The sequence below is a fragment of the Furipterus horrens genome, unplaced genomic scaffold, assembly GCF_987537825.1.
Source record: "Furipterus horrens unplaced genomic scaffold, mFurHor1.1.pri manual_scaffold_9, whole genome shotgun sequence".
NCBI classification, from domain to species: domain Eukaryota; kingdom Metazoa; phylum Chordata; class Mammalia; order Chiroptera; family Furipteridae; genus Furipterus; species Furipterus horrens.
The window spans coordinates 10738380-10760522 of record NW_028327179.1 but is presented as its reverse complement, the minus strand read 5'-3'; the positions used below and the strand labels follow the sequence as shown (position 1 = coordinate 10760522).

The 22143-nt window shown below is 43.0% G+C and overlaps 1 protein-coding gene across 1 annotated transcript in view; it reads left to right on the top strand.

The window, feature by feature from the left end:
• CREB5 (cAMP responsive element binding protein 5) overlaps positions 1-22143 on the top strand; it is a 124170-nt gene that overhangs the window by 100365 nt on the left and 1662 nt on the right. Inside the window, exons 4-5 of the mRNA XM_090287072.1 lie at positions 10162-10485; positions 14445-14672. Of these exons, the coding sequence (XP_090143198.1) occupies positions 10162-10485; positions 14445-14672 (552 nt within the window). The remainder of the gene's footprint in view (positions 1-10161; positions 10486-14444; positions 14673-22143) is intronic.

Genomic DNA, 22143 nt, shown 5'->3' with positions numbered 1-22143 from the left:
TGATCTCGCTATTGGTCCAATTATTGCAAATTAGAATTTGTTATAAGCTCTCTCTCTCCTGCCCCCAGGGCTCCTCCCACCTGCACTCCTCCCAATCAGTGTTGATACACTCTGGGGGACTCAAGCAGGGGTCAGATGCAGAGGCAAAGGAGACGGGAAACCAGAATATACCATTACCATTTTACCAATGAAAACACCAAGATTGATCACATACAGAGCGTGCTAGATAGATAGGGATATGGATGCCAACGGGCAGGACAACTTACGTTTCATTCAGTCTACTACCCATAGTGACAGAGAAACACCTGGACGTTTCTTTATACTTTAATAAGTTTAAGGCCCCTTGGCCAGGCACCTAATGTCTCTAACAGAGACACACTGGCACATGTCTCAGTATCTCCCAACACCTGGAACGAAGCTGGAAGCTGACCATGTGGAACAGCTGTGTTGGCCAGGTCTCCCAGGATGAAGCAGAGTGAGTCCAGGGACGTCTTTCTTCCAATCACCAGAGAGGGCCTCTGGTCAGACTTTCAGATCCAGAGGGTTGAGCATCTGAGTTACTGAGAGGTGTCTTCCGGGGAGAGAGCAGGGGTGGGGTGGTAGGGCTAACTGCACACAGCTGCCCTCAGGATGTGTGGGGAAGGACCCGCTGGAGGACTGGTGATGTGGTGGTGACCCGCTGCTCTTCCCTGCCTGAGGCATTATAGTGGCATTATCTGTTGGGATGGTCACCAAGGACTGCTGGGCATTAAAAGGGGTACAATTTATGTTGTTAAAGTTGCCCCGTGTAGCAGTGAGGAGCAATCCTTTCCATCGCTATTTATTGCAACCCCCCCCCCTTTTTTTTTGCCAAATAATTATGTCACCCAACTCGAGAAGGGTCCTGGGATGCACATGAAGAGTGAAGTTTGCTATGGGAACTTGAACTCTTGAGTTTCCTGACTTCTGTGCAATTAAAACTCCCAACTTAATGTTGCATTAGCATGGATTTTCCATAGTGAGTTATAAATGCAAAGTTCTATGTTTCATATATATTTTTCTAACATATGTTACTGCCTATGTTTCTGATTAAAAGCTCGTCCAAAATAAAATAACAAAGGATTACTTTTTTCCAATAGAACTTTCTTCTTCTATAAAAGCTGGAAATAAGCCCTCACCTAAAATTACCCAGGCTTGCAGGTGCTGGGGTTTTGGGGGGTGAGGAGTGTTTGCTACTTAGACAAAGGGCATTATTCTCCCTGCAACCACCACCAGAAGGTGTTCTTTCTGTGGAGAAAATTATAGGCCTGTGCTTCAAAGACATTCCATGGTTCGGCACCACTCCTGGAGACTTGCAGGCGGCAGGCAGGCAGGCAATCAACAAATATTTATTCTAAGCCACTGTGTATTCAGCACCTTTAAATTGCCAGGGAAACCAGCCAGAAGGATATAATATCTGCTAGGGCCAAGTTAGTACGAAGCCATCCCATAGAGCTTAAGGAGTTCCATGGCCAGAAAGGAACAGGGGACCCTAAAACGACTAATGTGGCAATATCTCACCTGGGTGTGAAGATATTGATAGAATAACCAAATGAAACCCAATAAAAGACTGTTTAACTGAAAGCCGATGCTTCATCGGTGCCATGACCCTGATTCTTTCTTTTTTAGATCTCCCTTAACAGACACACGTAGTTCCAAACCCAGCCCCGCCCCTACACACTACTTCTACCACCACCACCATTAATTGAACTCACTAGTTGGATCAATTTATCAAATGTTTAAAAAATAATAAATACTTTTTTAGAAGTAGCCAGGCAAACATGCCAACACGTATGCATATGGGATGTTCATTGCTGTGTGATCACAGGGGGGAAAAATGGTAATGGCATGTATGTCCATCAGTTGAGAGCCAGAATACTCCCCTAGAGAAAATCCAATACCTGTTAGAGATGATGTTGTGGTCTTTGGGGTGGGGGCAGGGACGTGGGGACATGACCTTGTGTGGCGCACACCATGGCTGGTGCAGAGGTGAGCAGGACTCTCGCTCTCTGGCATTAAGTTCTCTAATCCGGTTTTATTGATGCAGCTGCAGAGTCACATCAGCTGTTTGGACACGTGCACCAGCCACATAATGGCGCTTTACAAAGTCACATGAAACCCCGGCATTCTCTCTTAGGTGTATAATTGTCAAGCTCCATCTCCCCTAAGCTGCCTTTGGACATACTGATGTTTGACGTGTTGCATTTTCTTGTTTCTGTTTATCAAGCCTAAGATGTTACACTGATCCCTGTTATAGTTCTCTTATTAGATTCCTTGCTCCAAGTCTGCCAAGGTCTTTCTGAATGCTGATTCTTCATCTGGTATGCTAACACTCTCAACTGACTTTGTATCATCCAAGTTGATGGCTATGGCTTCTGCCTTTTGTCTTTAGTTCTAAGCCAGCAGTAAGATGGTAGAGTTGTAGGAAAAGTGGTACCTTGACAGTTCTAATTTAAGCAAGGACGAGAACTGGGTTTTTGATTCACTCTCCCATTGTCCACCTGTGAGTATAACTTCTAAAGTAAGGTAAAGCAGACCCACGTACTAGGTTATATGTTCAACTTTGGTTGTAAACAGCAAAAAAACAAAACAAAACAACCCACAGACAAATCTTAGCAATTTCTTTGCCAACCACTTCCATATTCATAACTAAGTCATATATGAGTTACAGTTCTGCAAGAATGAGTCTTCAATTTATTCTTGTTTAATGAAGAAATTCACGAATGCACACTTACAGGATGATCTCAGTGACCACTGCCTTGCATCTCTTCAACTCAGTGACTGTCTTTTATAATTCTGCAGGATGGTGAGCATTTTAAGAGGCTATACATTTTAGTGAATTTCAGAACAAACTGTTCTGAGCACAGGAGCTAAGTTTTAGTTCTACTGTAATACAGCTTTAGATTCCTGCATAAATAAACCACTTGGCTCTGTATGCCTTAACCTACCTAACAAAATGAGGGCAGGATTCTGAGCTCCCAATTCCATCAGGGAAAAGGTCTGAGTCGATGTCTGCTAAGAGGCAGGAATCTGTTGGAGAAGGGAGTTGTGTGGATGTCTGAAATAAAGAAGTCATTGTTTTGGAGAACTTCAGAAGACGAACAGGAGACTTGGAGTAAGAAGTCTGGCTTTAGAAGCCTGGCTCTACCACCTTGAACTTGATTCCTCCTCTATGAAGTAAGGAAACATAATGGGGGGATATGAAACTATAAACCAAAAGGATATACAGAGTAATTAGTGGGACAGAGTGGAGTTGTTTCATAGGTGAAGGGTAATACCAGTTTCTTATGAAACATAAAAAAAATGAGATATTGAAAATCTTTTTCTCTTGGCAAGCTCCATTCATGCCATGAGCCCTATACAGGTGTATCATTTTTAAAATCTTTTGTGCCATATTTTTACTGTACCCTTTTATGTGTATAGATATATAAATATCATTGTACACAACTGCACACAGTATTCCGTACAGTAACATGCTGTACAGGTTTGTAACCTAGCCCCAGCAGGCTATACCATATAGCCTAGGTAGGTAGTAGGTCTGGGTAAGTGCTAAGATGTTTGCGCAACAATTAAATCACCTAACAACACATTTTCCAGAACATATCCACCTCATTAAGCAATGCATGACTGTACTTAAATTGTGAAACCATCAGAGCTGAGCTACATCATGAAAGTTTTGAAAGGAGCATATTTTATTCCAAGTGATTAAGCTAGGTGTGATTTTAGTTATCTTAATAATGATCATGAAATAAATGTGGAGTTTAAGATCCACTATGCCGTCAGAGTTACACAGTTATTCTCAGCGGACGTCCTGAAGCCCGGATGTGAATCTGGGCATTAAAACTATTTTTACCTTGGCAAAATGAAGCTCCAAGTTCATGTAACTGGCCCATAGCACCATGCGACTGCTCTCGTTCTGCTCATCTCTTATCTCTGCTCAAGTTTGGGAAGCATTTTAGGACCTAAACTGGCCACGTATAATTATAAAACTCAGCGGATAGATATTACTTACTTATTTTACTAACTCAGAGGCTTATTTTAAGAATCCTTGACACCCGGTGTAAGTCAGGAGTCATTGATATTGCTAATACACCTCCAGTGAAGGCTTCCGGTCTCACGTCATTGACCACGTGGACCATTCAGAGGCCTGTGCTTACCACCTCACCGATCAGCTATGTTTGAGCAGAGAAAGAAAGAAGAAATTACATTTACAGCAGCGCTTTGGGGAGGCCACTGATAGCAATTGTTTTATATTCGAAAGGAAATACGAATACAGCTTCTGTCCTGTTTTCCCATAGACAGCATCTTACTTGTCAACTCAGCAACACTACGTTTTGATATTAACACGTTTTTTTCCTGAAACAAAAGTCAATAGCCATTTTTAATTAAAACCTTTCTAGAATGCATGCTCCAGCCTCCCCCACACCCAACCCCACCCTCACCCAATTTCAAATAATGTTGACTTCAGCTTGGCTTTCAGAGTCTGTAAAGCATAAGCAATCGACTGCACTGAAGCTGGAGACGAAATGTCTTTACAGTTCCACAAATGTTTCTAATTGGCAAGAACCAATTGTTAATGAAAGATAAATTGACTGGGGCGGATGTGTGTGGGCGTGTCATGTGTGCGTGGGCGTGTCATGTGTGCGTGTGCTCACGCAGGCCCACATGTTTGTACCCCTGTGGCTGTCATGGCGTGAGATTGTACCTGGGCTTCCCACCACGGGCCCTGGTGCAAAACTCCGCTAAACTGGAGATTAAAAAGCATCTGGGGCTGAGGCTGAGCTATCACGGCAGCAGCCAGACACAGTACGGGATGAAGCTGATGGCTGGTTTCTTACCAGGACTCAGATCCCAGGCAGCAGGCCCACCCTCCCATCGAGAACAGTGAACACGGAGCTGGTAAAATACACAGAAAATGAAAATGACCCCTATTGACTGAAACCAGCTGTGTCCGGCTTCTCGCTGTCTCTCCTGATTTGCTCTCTGAAATAAATGGATCTGGTAGAGGAGCACAGAAAGCAAACAGAATCAGTTTTCTCTTTCCTGCAGTCACACCTCAGTTATAACCTTGGTTTTTATAGCTGAAAAATATATGTTTATTTGCTCATTAATTTCCCTCTCTCTCCCTTGCCTTTTCTTGACATTGGGTAGAATGTTATTTAAAACAAGACACAGCTCAGCTTCAAAAAGAAAAATCATTCTGCAAAATACAGCTTGGATTCATTTACTGTTCATTTATCATCTCTAGGAGAGTAGGGTACAAGTATCTAAATTTGGTATATTTTAATGCTTTACAGCGCAGTGACTTGTTGGCACCAGGATACAGGGAAGTGGTAGGCTCTCTAGGACTCTGAAAAGTGCCCCAAACTCTTCAGAAAGGACGTGGAGTATATTAAATGTAGCACATGCAGAGCAGCTCGATTCTCATTTATCTTCATCACTTTCCTTCAAAGCTGATGCAGGCTGGTGTTTGGAGGGTGGACTGAACCCAAAGTCCTGAGATTCTTTAAGGGGTGCTTGAAAATCTTCATTTGAACACTTAAGTTTTTTTTTTTTTTTCTTCTCCTGCTTTGAAAAAGCTTTGGTTTTATATGTCTCCCATTTCCTTGGTGTAGTGGGCAAATAAATAATGATATGCCTAATTCAATGCCCAGCAAATATTTGTTGAGTGAATAGTTAAATGGAATGTTATAAGCCTGACTAGGATTATTGTCTTGGCGTGAAATGTGCAAGAATAGACTTGAGGCAATCAAGTAATTTCCCTTAACAGTACAAGCTAATTATTTGAGAGATGAAGATCTGGTACATAGTATTTATTTGTCAGGCTCCATTTGCTCCTAATTAAAGGTGGAAAAGTTGTTTGTTGCATTAAAGGGTTGACACAGTGACCCCACTCCTAAACATCTTTTCAATTTTCCATGCCATTTTTTCAGAGAAAATATATCAAGATGAAGTTAATGTGCATTCCTTTTATTTATTTATGTTTTTTTCTATTATTATATTTTAGAGGGCAGGCAGGGTGTAGAGTGGGGAGCTCTCTAACAGTGTACTTTCACGGCCCAGCTGCCTGCGTGACTTCTGTAGTTGACTGTGCTTACATTAGTTGATTAATAAAATCATCCTCCCATACAAATATAACCTGCATTGATCAAAGATGAAAATGTGCACGCTCATCCTAAGCCTGAGAAAATGTCTTCCATTCATTCATTCATTTATTCATGCCCAAAATATGAATTCAGAGCCTAATTCATCAGGCTCTGTGCTAAAGCTGTGAATTTAACACTGAGCAAACCCCACTGTGGTTCCTGCCCTCATGAAGCTTACAGTCCGGGATGGTTGGGGGATATTAATTGAGTAATCACTCCCAAAATCATAACTACAACTTGAATTTTAAAAAGAAGAATATGGCTGTACTGGGACCACATAACAACAGGGACTGATTTACACCAGGAGACCAGGGAGAATTTTACTAAGGAGGAGTCTGAATCTGAGGGCAATAGAATGTCTGGAGAAAGGGAAAGGGCATTCCAGGCAAGAAGACTATCAAATACGAAGCCTGTGTGGCCTGTGTGGGAAGAGCAAGAGGTGATGGGAAGGCAGACCACACACTGCAGTGCCTATACATAGGCCACATCAAGGGCTTTGACCTTCATCCTATTAGCATTAGAAAGATGTGGAACAAACAGTCATATATCCAAGAGTTAAAAAGCGAGGGCAGAGAGAAGGGATCTTATCAGATCTGTGTTTGAGGGGGAATATAAATACATCTACTCTTTCTTCACAAATATAACAAGGGAGTCAATCATGCTAAGCCCTAGGTTATTCTTTGGTGCATTTGAGCTTCCTGGAAATTCTTACCATCCACCCTTCCCTCTGCCAAGTTTCAGCAAGACTGTATCGGGCTCTCTCGCTGTGTGCTGAGCAGCACACGTACAGCCTACTGCTAGACCATGCAGCAAAGGCATCTGGTCTTGCCAACTTTTCTAGCCCCTTCTCTTATTTCTGCCTTTCCTTTTGATGATGGGGAGGTGGCGTAACACAGTTTATTCCTGTTCTTGGCGAAGTATGTATGGCATGCCTTCCGGCCCCTCTCTCCTCGCCAGTAGTGTGGACTTGGCACAGGGCTAAGCCTCTCTTTCAGCCGTGCAGGGTTGTTCTGAGGATTAGGTGACTTAATACTTGTAAGAGACGGAATGAGGAGTGGCACGTAGTGAGTGCTCAATTAATGCCAGCCATTGTTATTAGCCTTCGCTGACACAGATAGGTGTCAGAGATACAGTGTTAAGGTGAAAAAACACAAGATACAAAACTACGTATCCTAAGAGGGGCTTGCACAAGTGCATTCTCGTAAATGCTAAGGAAATTTCTGAGACTACACGGTGCTTACATTTAAGTCATGGGACCGGGGCTTAGAGAGAGAATGGTAGGCAGGTGACTACTTTTGTACCTCAGAGTTATTATTTTGTTTTGTTTTTACTATATAGCTGTATTTTTTCCTAATAATAAATTTACAAGGACTATTTTTAAAAGTCCATTAATATTATCCAACATGTCAGTTTAAAAAAACATAATGATTTCATTATCATCTTTTTTCATAATTTTGTTCACTATTAAGTTTGGAGCTATCATTTAGAAACTTTTCTTGGAGTAAACGTGTGTGTGTGTGTGTGTGTGTGTGTGTATATATATATATATATATATATATATATATGAAACCCAGCAATTCATTTGATTTTCACCTCTTTTGTTTATGTTATACTCAACCAAAGCTTTAAAAATCCCATGCTGTTATGATCCCACTGCTATGAAATGATTCTCCTCGCTCTTCTACCCCTACATGTGCGTACAGAGAGTTGTCAGGAATGCTGTTCTCCCACCAAATATAAACAAAGTATTCGGTTCACTTGTTGCTGACTTCATTGTACTTTTAAGCATTGCTTCAATGTTTTATAATGAGCATTTTTAGAAAAACAATGAAATCATTTCTAAAAATTGGAGGTGAGGAGTATTAGTTCATTAGTAATAACCACAATATCTAGCATCCACTCTTCGTTAGCAATTCAGGAAAAACAGCGTCTTCAGGGTTATCATGACCAAGGTCAGGGGTTATTGCTCATGAAAAGGAGGCAAGTGGATTCAGAGGTTACTGAATTAGGGTGTAGGAAATGTTTTCAATAATTATCTATTACTAACATATAGGTCTGTCAAGCCTCACCTCCCTTGTCCTTTTTTTTTTTTTTTTTTCTTGGCAAGTGGAGGCTCATTTTGTTTAACTAGAGATTTCGATGACTATAATTGGTGTTTATCAATAGTTTCCTCTGACCAGTTGAGAATCATTAATTTTGTACAGGGCCAGAGCACGGCTGTTGCTTGGATCATTTAAATGCAGCTCTTCCTTTTCACAGAGATTACACACCACTGTCACCAATCAGATAAGAACACAAATCAGGAGGGAACTTTAGCTCCCGAGTAAATACTTCATGAAGCCAATGGGAGCTTGCCAACTAGACTGTCATCTCAGCAGAAGATACATTTCCAAGGAGGAACTGTATGGTACAGTACTCAGGCCATGGGGCCCCTCAGGACATGATGATAAATGCCTGTGTACGAGGAAAAACAATCTTGAAGAAACTGCAATTAAGCTGATTAACAACTGATTTTTTAAAATCAGGGCCAGGAAATGATGGGTCATGGCCCATGACCAAATTTGCACAGCACAGAAGTTAACGATGGTTTCTACGTTTTTTTAATGATTCTTAAAACTCAAATGTAGAATAGCATTCCAGGTCATGTGAAAATTCTCTGAAATTCAAAGTTCCTGTCTCTAAATAATGTTGTATTGGAACACAGCATGCTCATTTGTTTACACACCGTCTACAGCTGCTTGTGCACTCCAAGGGTGAGCTGAGTTGTCATGATGGGAGACCATAAGTCATACAATGAAGAAAATATGTACTTCCTGACACTTTTTAGAGAAAGTTTGCTGACCCCTCCTTACTTGTGCGCATGTCTGTTTGCTTGGTAAGAGAGAATGCTTTTGTGTTAGAAGTAGACCTGTGGACGTGGCCGCCAGAGAAGCTGTGTTCCTTTACTTTCCTCCCTTCCTTCCCGAAGTCAGAAGAAAGTTATTGTGTGAGAAAAATTAGATGATCAGGAGGGACTATGAGTCTCATCGTGGTAACAAATGGAAGAGACCTACATATTGCCTCCAAAAGCTGTGGATTATAATCTACTTTGAAGTCTTTAAATAACATTAATAGTTCCTGTATTTCAAAACTTTGTAGTTACGTACTCTTCGTGTCTGAGAAATCTTTTTAAAGGCAAAATTCTTTTATTCTTGTGACTTTTACAAAATACAGAGCCCTATCAGATAGCCCCTTTGTTCAGTGGCATATCTGCTGCATGGGCAACAGCAGACCCTCCATATCACCCTGCCCAGGCTCTGTAGCTTCAGCTTCACTGGAGAGGACACTCCAGCGTCATCACAAGATGTCGATTCAACACGGGAGGAGACAGATACCGTGTCACTCCCGAGTTGGACTGCACAGCCATTCTCGGCGGTGCAGATAGACTCTTAAGAAGCTACACCATCGTCTCTCGAGGCTCTGTAGCTTCAGCTTCACTGGAGAGGACACTCCAGCGTCATCGCAAGATGTCGATTCAAAACGGGAGGAGACAGATACCGTGTCACTCCCGAGTCCGACTGCACAACCATTCTCAGCGGTGCAGATAGACACTTAAGAAGCTACACCATCATCTCTCGAGACGGACGGCTGCCGACAGATTATCATATTGAATGGTTTTATTTGGGTTTTACTTGTATTTGGCTGTTGATAGGATATGATTAACAGTTGGACAATAGGAAATACCTTTCATGAGAATATCTAAATCTTGACAGGGTTTCTGCTCATTTGCTGTGACACTTACGTTAGTGAACACTTATGGCTGGCCTTGACCCTCATACCTACCATAGTGTATATGAAAATATGAAATTAATGTAAGAGTCATACTGCTCCAAGTAAAACAATGTTAACACGAGCACCATAAAATATGACAGAACTGGAAATGTAAGTCGTTTTGACTCAGAGTCCCCACCGTGTACATGACTGACCCCGGCGGTCCCCTCTTGTTCTGTCATTGCAGAGGCTGAAGGCTGCGCTGACTCACCACCCTGCGGCCATGTCAAATGGGAATATGAACACCATGGGACACATGATGGAGATGATGGGCTCTCGGCAGGACCAGACGCCGCACCATCACATGCACTCACACCCGCATCAGCACCAGACGCTGCCGGCCCATCACCCCTACCCGCACCAGCACCAGCACCCAGCACACCACCCCCACCCTCAGCCCCACCACCAGCAGAACCACCCACACCATCACTCCCACTCCCACCTCCATGCACACCCAGCACACCACCAGACCTCGCCACACCCACCGCTGCACTCCGGCAACCAAGCACAGGTAGACCTTTTCTTGATCTCTTTCCCCTTCCCGTTAACAGCGCGAGCTCAAATGGGGGTGGGGGGAGGGGAACGGGTCACTGGCTGAATTCTTGTTTGACCGGCTCAGGTGTTCTGTCTGACACCCTGGGGAGCTCTGTTCATTTCCTAGGAGGTAACAGTCACCCATAAGATCCTACCCGATCATGGCTTCTACAAGTACTATGGTAAATTTCAGGGCTTTAGAGACAAATGTAAACTTCAAGTCTTTAGGGACAAATGTAAACTTCAAGTCCTCCAAAATCCATTTTCGCAGTGTTTTACAAAATTAACCCTAAAAATGTATTATCAGTGTGAGGATTGGAAGAATTTAAGCAAGAGAAGAAAGATATGACTAAAAAATGAGAAAAACAGGTTAATGCTAACTGTGATTCTAGCTGAGGTGCTTCATAACATAATAGAGACTCAATTTTGTCTCCTGTAAAATGGAAGTTAAAATGGGCCATATTTTAGGTAACACTAAATGTTTAAGATCCAAAGAGTAACACTTCCCAGCAGGCGAAGAGGCTGGGTAATGACTGTCAGGGCATAAGGTGCTGTGTAAATGGTGCAGAGACGTGACTCATCCCGCCCAATGTGAAACGCGTTGGAGGGAGCAGACGAGAGCCAAGCTCTGCAGATCATCAGTTCAAGAGAAAGGCCAAATCCCAGGGGCGGGGAGTCACCGGGGAGCGGCTAGAAAGAAAGCCAGCATTGAGACTCAGCTGAAAGAGGGTTGGGGGACCAGGCAGACGTTATGTCACCCACCCCAAGAAGAGAGGCGGGTCCGTGTACCCGAGTGAGTTTTAGTAAGCGGATGAAGGGTATGTTTAGGAGCATGGTTAGCCGAGACACTTTGGATCTCTAAGCAGGATGACCTCTGGCAGTCCCCCTCCACCCATTCCGCACTGCCAGCTTCCAACCAACTGGGTCAGAGCCGTGTCCGAAGCTCGGGCCCGCCAAGTGACACTTGTTCATCGTCTGCCTCTGGACCTCGCATCGGGCAGCTTCTTGAGCTCTTGAGCCCCCTTCCCTAACACACACCAAACCCGGATAGCCATCCCTAAATGGGACGTCCACAAGCAACTCCTAGTAGATAAGCTATCCAGTAGATAAAGTTAGTGGCTAGATAAGCTTACGTTTTCAAAGGTCCATAGAGGTGTTCTGTGTAGCAAATAACAGTGCAGGCTTTGGAGTGAGAAAATTCATTCTCCTTCCATCTTACTTCCTCCTATGTGAGCGGTCAGATTACATTCCCTAAGCCTCAGTCTTTCCATCTGCAAAATGGGGTAATGATAGACTAAGCTCATAGAATCTTCGGAGCATTTAGTAAGCAAATGTCTATGAAGCCCTCAGCACGGTTTTCATTACATGTTGGCGATGATTAATTCTAAACCCACAGAATGCAATAGAAGTTTAGCAAGAGTGTAGCAATAAAATGCTATTCGAAACACCTTTTTAGTCAAATGCCATAGTGAGAAGTGTATTTAGAAGGGAGGAAGAAAAGTATAAAGTCCAAGATAGGCAAATAGGGTCACATGTGTAGTTACGTTTTAAGGAGAAGGATAAGAGCAAGCTTTGGCTGCTGTGGTGTACAAGTTCATTCACAGACATCACAGTTCTTTGGATATAAAAGCCATTCGTTAACTAGTTATCAGTTAGCCAATTGCTCTCCATTTCAAGTAAGTAGCCAATTGTATATGCAATTAGTTCATTGCTATTATAATTAGCTGCATAAACAGTTGCTTCTTTTATCCTATACTTAAAAAAAAAAAAACAAATGCCCAGGTTGGTCTTGTTAAAATTTAAACAACATCATTTAGATGGTATTGAAAATACCATTCTTAAACTGTATTACCTTGATTGCTTACTGAGAGCTTGTCATGTTGCATAATCATATGATTATCAGGATAGTAGGAATAGAAGTTTATTAAGGTCTTTCCAGTGCTGAGAGTTGAAGATGACTTGAAATATTTTTTTTTTTTTTTGAAATCACAATCCTTCTTATTGGTCAAAAATTTTCAGTTCCATTTAAAAAATAAAATGATAAGGAGCAATAATTACCAGGACACAAATTCTGGTCTTAAGGTTGCATTTGCAATTTTTCCCAGCTCCTTGTAGTTCTCTTGCATAGAAGGATGTGATTTTGCACCCTGATGTCACTCCTTGGCCACAAGGAATTTCTCTTAGGTATGGCGCACCTTGAACCCTGACCCCAGACCGAATCGGAAACCACCGTTATGACTTAGCCCTTTGGGTGAGGCACAGGAAGAGTGTCAGAGAATAAAGGTCGGTCAAGGTTAGAGTGGGAGAACACACTATTGAAAAGAGACTCCTGCCATGGAGATTAGAACCCAGTTTTGCTTGAGAGTCTTGTCTAGGGCTTGCAATGAGAGAGCACAATTTCACAAAATAAAATGGCAACTGCAAAAGAGACAAGTTAGCGCGTTCCTGCCTAATGCTTTACGTTGCCCTAGTAGTTAGCTCAGAAGTTAGCAACTGAATGACAAGAGCTAAACCTTTTCCAAGAACAGGGATTATGTCTTTGCATCCACCCTCTCCGGTAAGACCTTAAGCAACTTATTTTGTTATTCCTTGGTGATGTGGAGGAAAAGAATTTCCGATAAAAAGTTTTAGAAAAGGTCTTTGCTTTAAATAAAATTACTTAGAGGCAGTACAGCCTCAAGCCTGAGCCTTTTGCTTTCACAGTTAGTCATATGGAGTGTAGGATTAAAATGGATCTCCAGCAGTCAGCTGATGGCAACCATTATCAGCACAATTACAGCCCTGATTGATGTCACTCACAGGGGTGGGATGTAGTAGGAAAGGTTGCTGGACTTCATTTTAAAAACATTTTGCCTGTTATTTCAGCAGGTTAAATGTCTCTTGAAAGGCAGCTTTATAGATATTACAGCCGTAAGCCTGAGTGACTGAGAAATCGGGGTGGGGGGGGAGTGTGGGGCACCCTTTATTGAGAATGAAGAGGAGGAGTGATGAAGAGAGCATTGGTGTGAAGCCACATGAAGAGTATGAAGGGCACTCACAGAAATGTCACCAGGTGCTGTGGGAATGAAGCTGTATCTGTGGGGGTCTCCCAAGCCTGAGATGTGGCTGAGCCCCATGCAGATCTCACCAGGAATCCATAAGCATAGTAAGAGCGTTGCCACTCCCAGGATTTCCTTACGAAGTAAGTAAGCAGGAAGCACAGCGTCCCTCCCTGTCACACCGCACCGTGTGGGACAGGAACAGTGCTGTTGCGGGCACCCGAGGCCTCCACTCCCTGCTCCCCAGTCACCTAGAAAGGCCTCCTCTGACTCCCTCTGCTGTAGTCAACCCAGGCAATGGTGAAAACAGGATTTCACCCGTGTCCGGGGCTTCACCCAGCTCTCTTGAGGGGCGTCACCTTGGCGACATATCCCAGAGGTGTGTTCAAAGAACAGTTTTAACACCGTTAGAATGACGAGAACTCACAATCTGACCAGACAGATGCGTTTTCTGCCGAAGGCAGAAGACTCGTCAATACTGTGACAATACCCTGACCTCTTGGTGCTCACTCGCGGCCACACAGGGCCACTTTAAAATATAATATGCACCTTCAATAAAACTTCTTTAACATCCGAAGGAGGAAAATAAACATTTTCTCTGCTTACATTCAGCCAATGCCCGTAGGGAAAAATCAAAGTGATTCTCTTTTCACAAGTCATTCTTGTATCTCCCCCAAATATCCTGGAACATAGCTCAGCAGATGCTTGGTTGTCTTTTTTTACTTTTTTTTAATGAGCTCACGTGGTGGCATCGCTACTTCATTCTTAGAAAACACGTCGGAGATGCTTCCTAAAGCCATAGGCTCCTCCCTGCTTGTATTTCAACAGGGCTCGGGCTTCTTCCCTCACCCAGCGTGTTCCCTGCCCGACCTGTCGCCTTCCTTCTCGTTGCCGGCAGGTCTCACCAGCCACACAGCAGATGCAGCCCACCCAGACAATACAGCCGCCGCAGCCCACCGGCGGGCGCCGGCGAAGGGTGGTGGATGAGGATCCAGATGAGAGGAGGAGGAAATTTCTGGAACGGAACCGGGCAGCTGCCACCCGCTGCAGACAGAAGAGGAAGGTCTGGGTGATGTCACTGGAAAAGAAAGCTGAAGAACTCACCCAGACGAACATGCAGCTTCAGGTGCAGGCCCCTGCCTCTCTCCCTCTGGGACTCCGGGGCCCCGTGTACCACTGGCGTTCCCTGTTGGCCTAAGCGCTCAATACCGTACATTAGCCTGCAGAGCACTCCTCCAGTGTTATTCATTCGGGGACGCCCTACAAAACCAAACGAGCCACTCAGTTTTAGATCAAACTGCCTGCAAAGCTCTGAGGAGGGAGACCCTGTCCAAATAAGTCACAGAGCTGGGAGCCCCTGCTTCGGAGGGGCATACTCTGGTTCAGCAATTACTGGCTGTGTTTACCCTCTCTGCTCTCAGTTTCCTCATCTGTAAAATGGGAATAAGAACCCTGTCGAGTTGATGGGAGGGAGGAACAAAGGAACTAATGTTACAAAGCGGTTTGCCTGGTGCCTGGTGCATAATACGTTTTCAACGGAAAGGCAGCCCTTGACATTCCCTGGGTGGGAGGGGGGTGCTCTGGCTTACACATTATCTATATTTTTGTTTAATGAAGGAAAGGAAAGTTCATGTTTATTTCCTTGCTCTGTAGAAAAAGGCATGTTTCTATCTCATTTTCAAACTTGAGAATTGAATCTTGCATGACTCGTGCTTCCCATGGGTGGCTCCGTTGGGGATGTTTTATAAAAGGCCACTCTGAGGAGTGTTTTGAGAGAAGGGGAGGAAACTCCAGCACTTGGGCCTTCTGTAGCAGACTTCCTGCTGTAGAAATGATGCGGTTCAGTGCATTCATTCGAACACAAAAGGGGTGCACAGTTCACCAGCAGGGAAGAGAAAGCACTAGATCGATATGTGGTAAGCAGTCCAGGGATGGAGCCGCCGATTACAGCCCAGTGCTCCCAGGAGCAGAGAGAAAGGCTAAAGAAGATGGAAGGGGAGAAGGATTGCCCCAAAGAGGCAACAGCCATTTCTCAGTAGTTCACAGGTCTCTGTCACCCGGTTCTCTGTGCATCCTTAGAAAGGACCCATGAGGGTACCAAACCCCCCAAACCTTTGCATGTTCATTTTCATTAATGGAAATGACCTTGGAGCATCCCGTGTACAAAATGAAAATATACAAAGAAAGTCTGAACATCATAATATACAGATGTTCACTTCCCCCCTAAATTTATAGTTCTTAATGTAATAGACATGAGAAAGAAACTGAGAAACATATATAGGAAGTGAGAGGGAAATAAGATAATAATTCCTCCTACTAACTCATGTGCCCCATGAGGGTGGGGGCTGTGTCCCATAGTATCGTGTCTAGTTAGCATGGTGAGTTTATGCGCTCAGCATCTGTTGAATAAATGAATGAGTTCCCCATCTGGGGTGTCCCAAGAACTAGCTACTTGACCACTTGGCAAGAATGCGTTTGAAGGGAGTCAAGCCACAGTGGGATGGCTGGACTTAAACACCTCGAAAGTGACCCCAGCGTGAACGTCTGTAATTCTAGAATCTGGCAGGCACAGTGGTGTAGTGGTGTTGGAGGAGCTTTTAGGTAGAACATGGATAAACACTTAATAGTCATAGGACTCATTTTTATTTTGATGTGTATTGAAAAATGTCATTAGAACCTCAAACCTTCAATTTCAGAAATCCTATTGGGAAGGATGAGACTAAATCATTACAAAACGAGTTAATTTGAGCAAACACGAAAAGTAAATAAAAGTTCTGGTGCATGTGGACCTAGTAAACATTACAGCCATGATTCTGCCCTGATGGACGGGTGGGAATTCCTTGAATTTGCCACCAGTTCTGAGGTCTGCAGGAAGACCATGAAAATGTGCAGATTTTCTCAGTCTTAGCACTGTTGACTTTTGGGACCCATACTTCTTTGTTGTACCCTGTTCATCGTATATATCTAGTGGTATACTTCACCTCTACCCACTAGATATCAGTAGCACCCTCTACCCCCCCCCCCACCATGTGTGACAACCAAAAAGTCTCCAGATATTGCCAAATGTCCTCTGTGAGGCAATATCATCCCTGGTTGAAAACCACTTCCTCAGATGAAGGAGCCAGCTATCATATATCAGATGCCAACAACTGTTTAAATCAGTTTCAGCTAAAACAAGTCCTTGCAGAATGGCTCCAGCACATTGACTATGGCCCTGAGCATGGAGGAGTCACAGCAGAGAGCCAGGAAAAGTAAAGATGCCGGTTGACCTTGAGGTCAGATGTGTCCATGACTTGGCAATATGCATGTATATTATTGCTCTTACAAAATAGATACGAGACCCTAATCTATAATTTTGTTGTTGTTGCTTCTTGTATGCTCCCCGACCGAACTGGGGACTGAACCCACAACCCCGGCACGTGCCCTGACTGGGAACCAAACTGGCAACCTTTCACTTTGTGGGACGATGCCCAACCATCTAAGCCACACTGGTTAGGGCCTAATCTACGAACTTTTACATTTCTTTAGGGTCAGAATGACTAGCAAAAAGAAATACTAGAATTCAAGCCCCTGGAGATCTGGGGAAAAGTCCTATTAGAGCCATTCAGCAGGCACCAATATGTTTGTTTGTTAGAACAGTGCCTGAGGAAGGGATCATCTCTGAAAAGACTAAATTGTTGACGTTTTCCAACCACTGCTTTGCTTAGAGGGACAGAAACCACACCGTCGCATGTTCTCTGTGATGGTGAGCTCTCTGCTTCACACCCCGTGATGCTGGACAGGGTAGAGATTCTGCTACCTCTGAGTGACCCTTTCCCTCTCACTGGACCTTTGTCAGAAGAAAAAGGTGTCTCTCTTGACGCTGGTTCACTGAGCCAAATTTTAAGTAAACAGAAATGGAAGGTGCTAAGCTAACAAACTCCAGCCAAACGGAATATCCAAGGTCTGGATGGCCAGCTGCCACTTTTGAGTTGTTTTCCAGCATAGAACCTTTTCGTTAGGTTGCAGAGTTTCAGATTGGAAAAATCAGACCTAAGAAAACAAAGTCAAACTCCCAGACTTCATTTCCTTGTCTCGTAACACATCTCTGCCCAAGAGGCCAGCGCAGGTATAAGAATTGGGGAGAGAGAGTAGAAACCACCCCATCTAACATTTTATGTAAGGAGAAACTAAGAGTCAGGGGGATGTGAGGAGTCTTCCCGAAAGTCACACAACCAGGACATAGCAGGATGAGGACCCAAGCAAGCCTTCTCTTGACCTAACCCTCTTGCTCTGTGACCTTTCATTCTAGAAAGTTCTTTAACTAAAGAACTCCACATTCTTTTCTCTGACAAAGTAGCGAAGATCAGCTCTAAATTCATCCACTGCTGATGTGGGGCTCGGTGAGTGGATTGTTTGTGTTCAATGGATGATATGGAAATCATCTGGTCACCCACAGAAATAATTGCTTTTCTTTTTTAGTACAAAGACACATGGCCTAAGTCGCTGCTGAAATTTTAGACACATGAGCCCAGGTTTGGGACTTGGCAAGAGAATAAGCCAGATGGGAACTGTTGCTTGACAAATTCAAAGTCCTTTGTTTCGGAATGAACCAAACCTGGCCTCTTGCTAATCTACAAAAAGAAGTGGGGGAGAGGCAGGGGCCCCCCTTTTTTGGCACAGACTTATTGTTTGCATCAAAAAGCATTCTGGGTTTATCATATTAACAAAGTGATATTCTCCAAACCAGAAACTGCTAGTGTAGCTCTGAGGGACTTCTTGGAGTGCTTACTTAACGTATGTTATTGTAGTATTGAATGTCTCTATACGGGCCGCTACTTCATCCCAAGGCAACCTCAGGGGTTTAAAAACAGATTAATCCAGCCGCATCTCATCTACTCTCTTATAGGCTATTGAAATGGCTGTTTTAGTTAGTAGCAAACCCAAACCAGCTTAGAAAAATGAAGGGCTGCTTTCAGCAGGAGAATCAACACTGATTATTACTACTTTGTTTTCTCCAAGTACTTTTATATGAAGACCTCAAACTATTATTACCTACACAGGGGAGTAAAAAAATAAAAAAAATAAAAATGGTGATTTGCCTCAATTCATAAAGCGAGGTAACTGAGAATAAGAAAATGCCCCCAGAAGTCCTGGTTTTTATTTCCCCGGTAGAGCCGCAGGCCACATTTGATGTCTTTCATGCATTGGGAAGCATTTACTATCGGTTGTTCTCTTCCCAAATGAATTCAAGGTGATTCTACTTACGTTACCTTGAAAAGGATTTTTATTGAAAATATAGTCTGGTGTTTGTGCACTTCCTACATCAGTTAGTCTATCAATATGGGATCTTCAGGGTGATGACGCACATGCGCGGCACACGGTCCCTCCTGCTTTCTTTCCTGGGGCAGCCCTTCTTGCCATTTCTCAACCCCGAGGCTCCGTCACAGAAGCCGACGAAGGCTCTCTACACACTCAGCAATATGGGCATATACATATGGACACCAAATTTTATGCTAAATGAAACTAGAAATGTTGCTTTGGAATCTGTCCTGATGAGATTTGGAAGCAGCGGAGGTACTAGAACTGGTTCCCTTAGAAATATGAGACTTAAAATATAAGCATATTTGAGAATAACAAAGGTAGTTAACTAATGAGAAAAAAAAAAATCAAGATCGAGTCCTTCATTAGATTATTAGGTAATTAACTTTGTCAATGGAAAGTGACACAGAAACACTCATAGAACAAAAACTACCTTGCTGGAACGAACTAGAGAACTAGTTCTCTAGTTCTTCTTGTACTTGGTTGGTGAGGCAACTTGGGAAGCCAAACCCTATTATTCTCAACTCTCAGTTCAGAGTTCCTTTTCTGCTGGAAACTTGTCCCATGAATTTCTGTTGTTTCTGTGGCCATTAGACTTTAATTTAGTCCTTATCAGCATCACAGGTCTGTGTCTGTGAGCTAAACAAGAGACTGGGTGTTTTTCTCTACTGATAATAGTACTTGGCCTTCACTTTCCAACCATAACATAGCTGAATAACATAATTACTAACACATTACATTAGGAAATATGTGCACATGCACACATTAAATGATGGCCAGTTGTCTTGGTACTTTCCAGATTCCCACGTTTTTACAGACCCTCACAACTCCTAGGGCCTCGGTTCCTATACTTAACAACATATTGATTTATTGATCAAGTGCTTTGCTCTCCACAGACAAAGACACCACTCAAGTCATCTGTTCTATATGGGTTTTGATTATAGGCCAGGAAATCACATATGCTGTTCATAGTGGTGACTGGTCCTGTTTTACTGTGGCCTCTCGTGGAAGCAGAAGGTTTATTGTAAAATGGTTTGGGTGTGGCAAGTATTATGGGCAGTTAGCTCCTTGCAACTGCAGAAGCCCAAAGAATGGAATTCACAGTGTTTTCTTAAGGAAGGGGCAAAGAACACTTTGTGCCTGGGAAGTCGAACACTGCCTAGGAAAGGTGACTGCCCAGGACATCACAGGGGAAGAAAGGGAGACCAAAATCAACCTTTCCAAGGCAGCCACGAAGTGTAATTTTTTCTTTCTTCCCGGAGCATAAGAAAGCAAGAGAATCTCGTTGTTTTGTTTGAAATACTTGCCTTATTTGTTGTTTCCTAGGCCACAGAAAAAAAAAAGTGTGGCTGGATTCACTAAACATTGGAGCGTGACTCCTTTTCCTAAGTACTGGGATCCGTATTATCTGCAGCTGAGAGTTTCTTCTTAGGGGACAGGTACCCAGCAGTTGTGATTTCAGAAAGGTGTTGCTTCTATAGTCCACGTGCAAACAACATGACATTTATTTTGCAGCCAAACTCAATTCACACATCTAGTTTTCATTTGCTCCTTTTTAGTTTTGTGTTTGTTTGTTCGTTTGTTTTGTGTTTAACCTGGAGTTGCCTTCTATATAATGGTCTAAAAGTAACTTTCTGTACACATGCTATTTTAAGCAGAGGGGTAGCTGGCAAAATCAGAGAGGAAAGAGTTAGTGTTTAAGGCTAAAATAAATTATCCCATAAATAAAAGTTGCCCCACTAACCCCGGATTTGACAAGGGTCACTTTTGGCTTTGACAGGGTCCCTTGTCAATCACACTTGTTTTGAGGTCGGAGGTGCAAGTCACCTTCCTGATTTTTCTATACAGTTAAGTGATTTATTCATTAATAATACTAATTTCTCAAATAGGTCTTTTTTTATTTTGCAATGTTTGGAAGAGAAAGAGAAAAGCTCCAGTGATGAGATTTTTCTTATTTTGCTATTTATGTTACTCAACATTTGATTGCTTATAATATACTTTGCAAATGAATGTGGTAATGGGAGGTATTGTTTAAAACAAGTTTCAAGAATTTTTAATTACTTCTAGAATCCCAAACTTACTTTTCTAGGTGATAAATACATGCCTGAAAAGCCAAGTTCATATTGAAAGTGTAGATACAACTTAATGACAGCAATATTCTAACACCCTTTTCTGTGTGCATGTTTCTTTAAGGTCACCTGCAAGTATAATGCCTGACAGCCACACACAAGCACAGGCCAGAGAGAGGGTGTTATGTATCACAACTGTAAAATGGCTTATTTGAGATAGGGCTGTGTTTATAGCTTACTTTTATCAAGTGGAAGCACCTTGGAACCAACCATCTATTCTAAGTTTATATTTGTAGAGAATGGTGCCAAGTACATTATTCTATAAAGCCATGAACTTATCTTTGTGAATTACTACATTAAGTGGAGAGTCGAGACACTTATTTAAGGGAATACGAAAAGTGCACATGCATACAATCCACACACCCTGCCACTGCAGGAGGAAAAGTTTCTAGACTGAAAATAAGCAAACTACTTACTGAATCCATGACCTTAATTCTATCATGGCCCAAAACTTCATTGCCTGTGCTTCATCCCACCAGCAGAGGACCAATATTTATGCCACATGCTTCCCTGCCTTCTGCTAAGTGGGTGTCAGACAGGGGGATGTACTCGAGCTGTAGCCCATATGGAACTTAAGGGAAATAGGATGATAGGTGAGTCAGTCTATTGTGAGGACATTTCAGTTTGAAGCCCCACAATTCTCCCCTTTGACTCACATTCATCTTCTCATATTGAATGTCCACCTGCGCTTATCACACAGTATAAATACAAGCTAAAGTCCAGTGAGTGCTTAGTATGTGCTAGGCATTGTTCTGGGGTCTATTGTCTCATTTGATCTTCACAACAACTGGAAGAACCTTGTACTGTTTTTATCCCCATCTTATAAACAACGTTGCTGGAGCTCAGCTGGGTTACGTTACCTGCCTAGAGTAGTTACTCGGAGTGTAGAGCGGAGCTTCCCACCCACGTAACCTGGTCCCAGAGTCCCCCACCCAAATGGTACGCTCTGTACTTTCAACAGGAACCAATTTTTGAGCTAAAACCTAGTCTCTTCAGAAAGCCCCTGATAAATGTGAGGGATCAAATTGAAGGCAAGCTACACATTTTCAGGCGAATCCTGTTAAATGATATTCTCAGTGCCATTCCGAAGTAACAGAAACATTCGCCAGTTTCATTGGGGAAAGTGTGCCAGGCCTTAGGTTTGTATTCGCTGGTCTTCTCAACGTG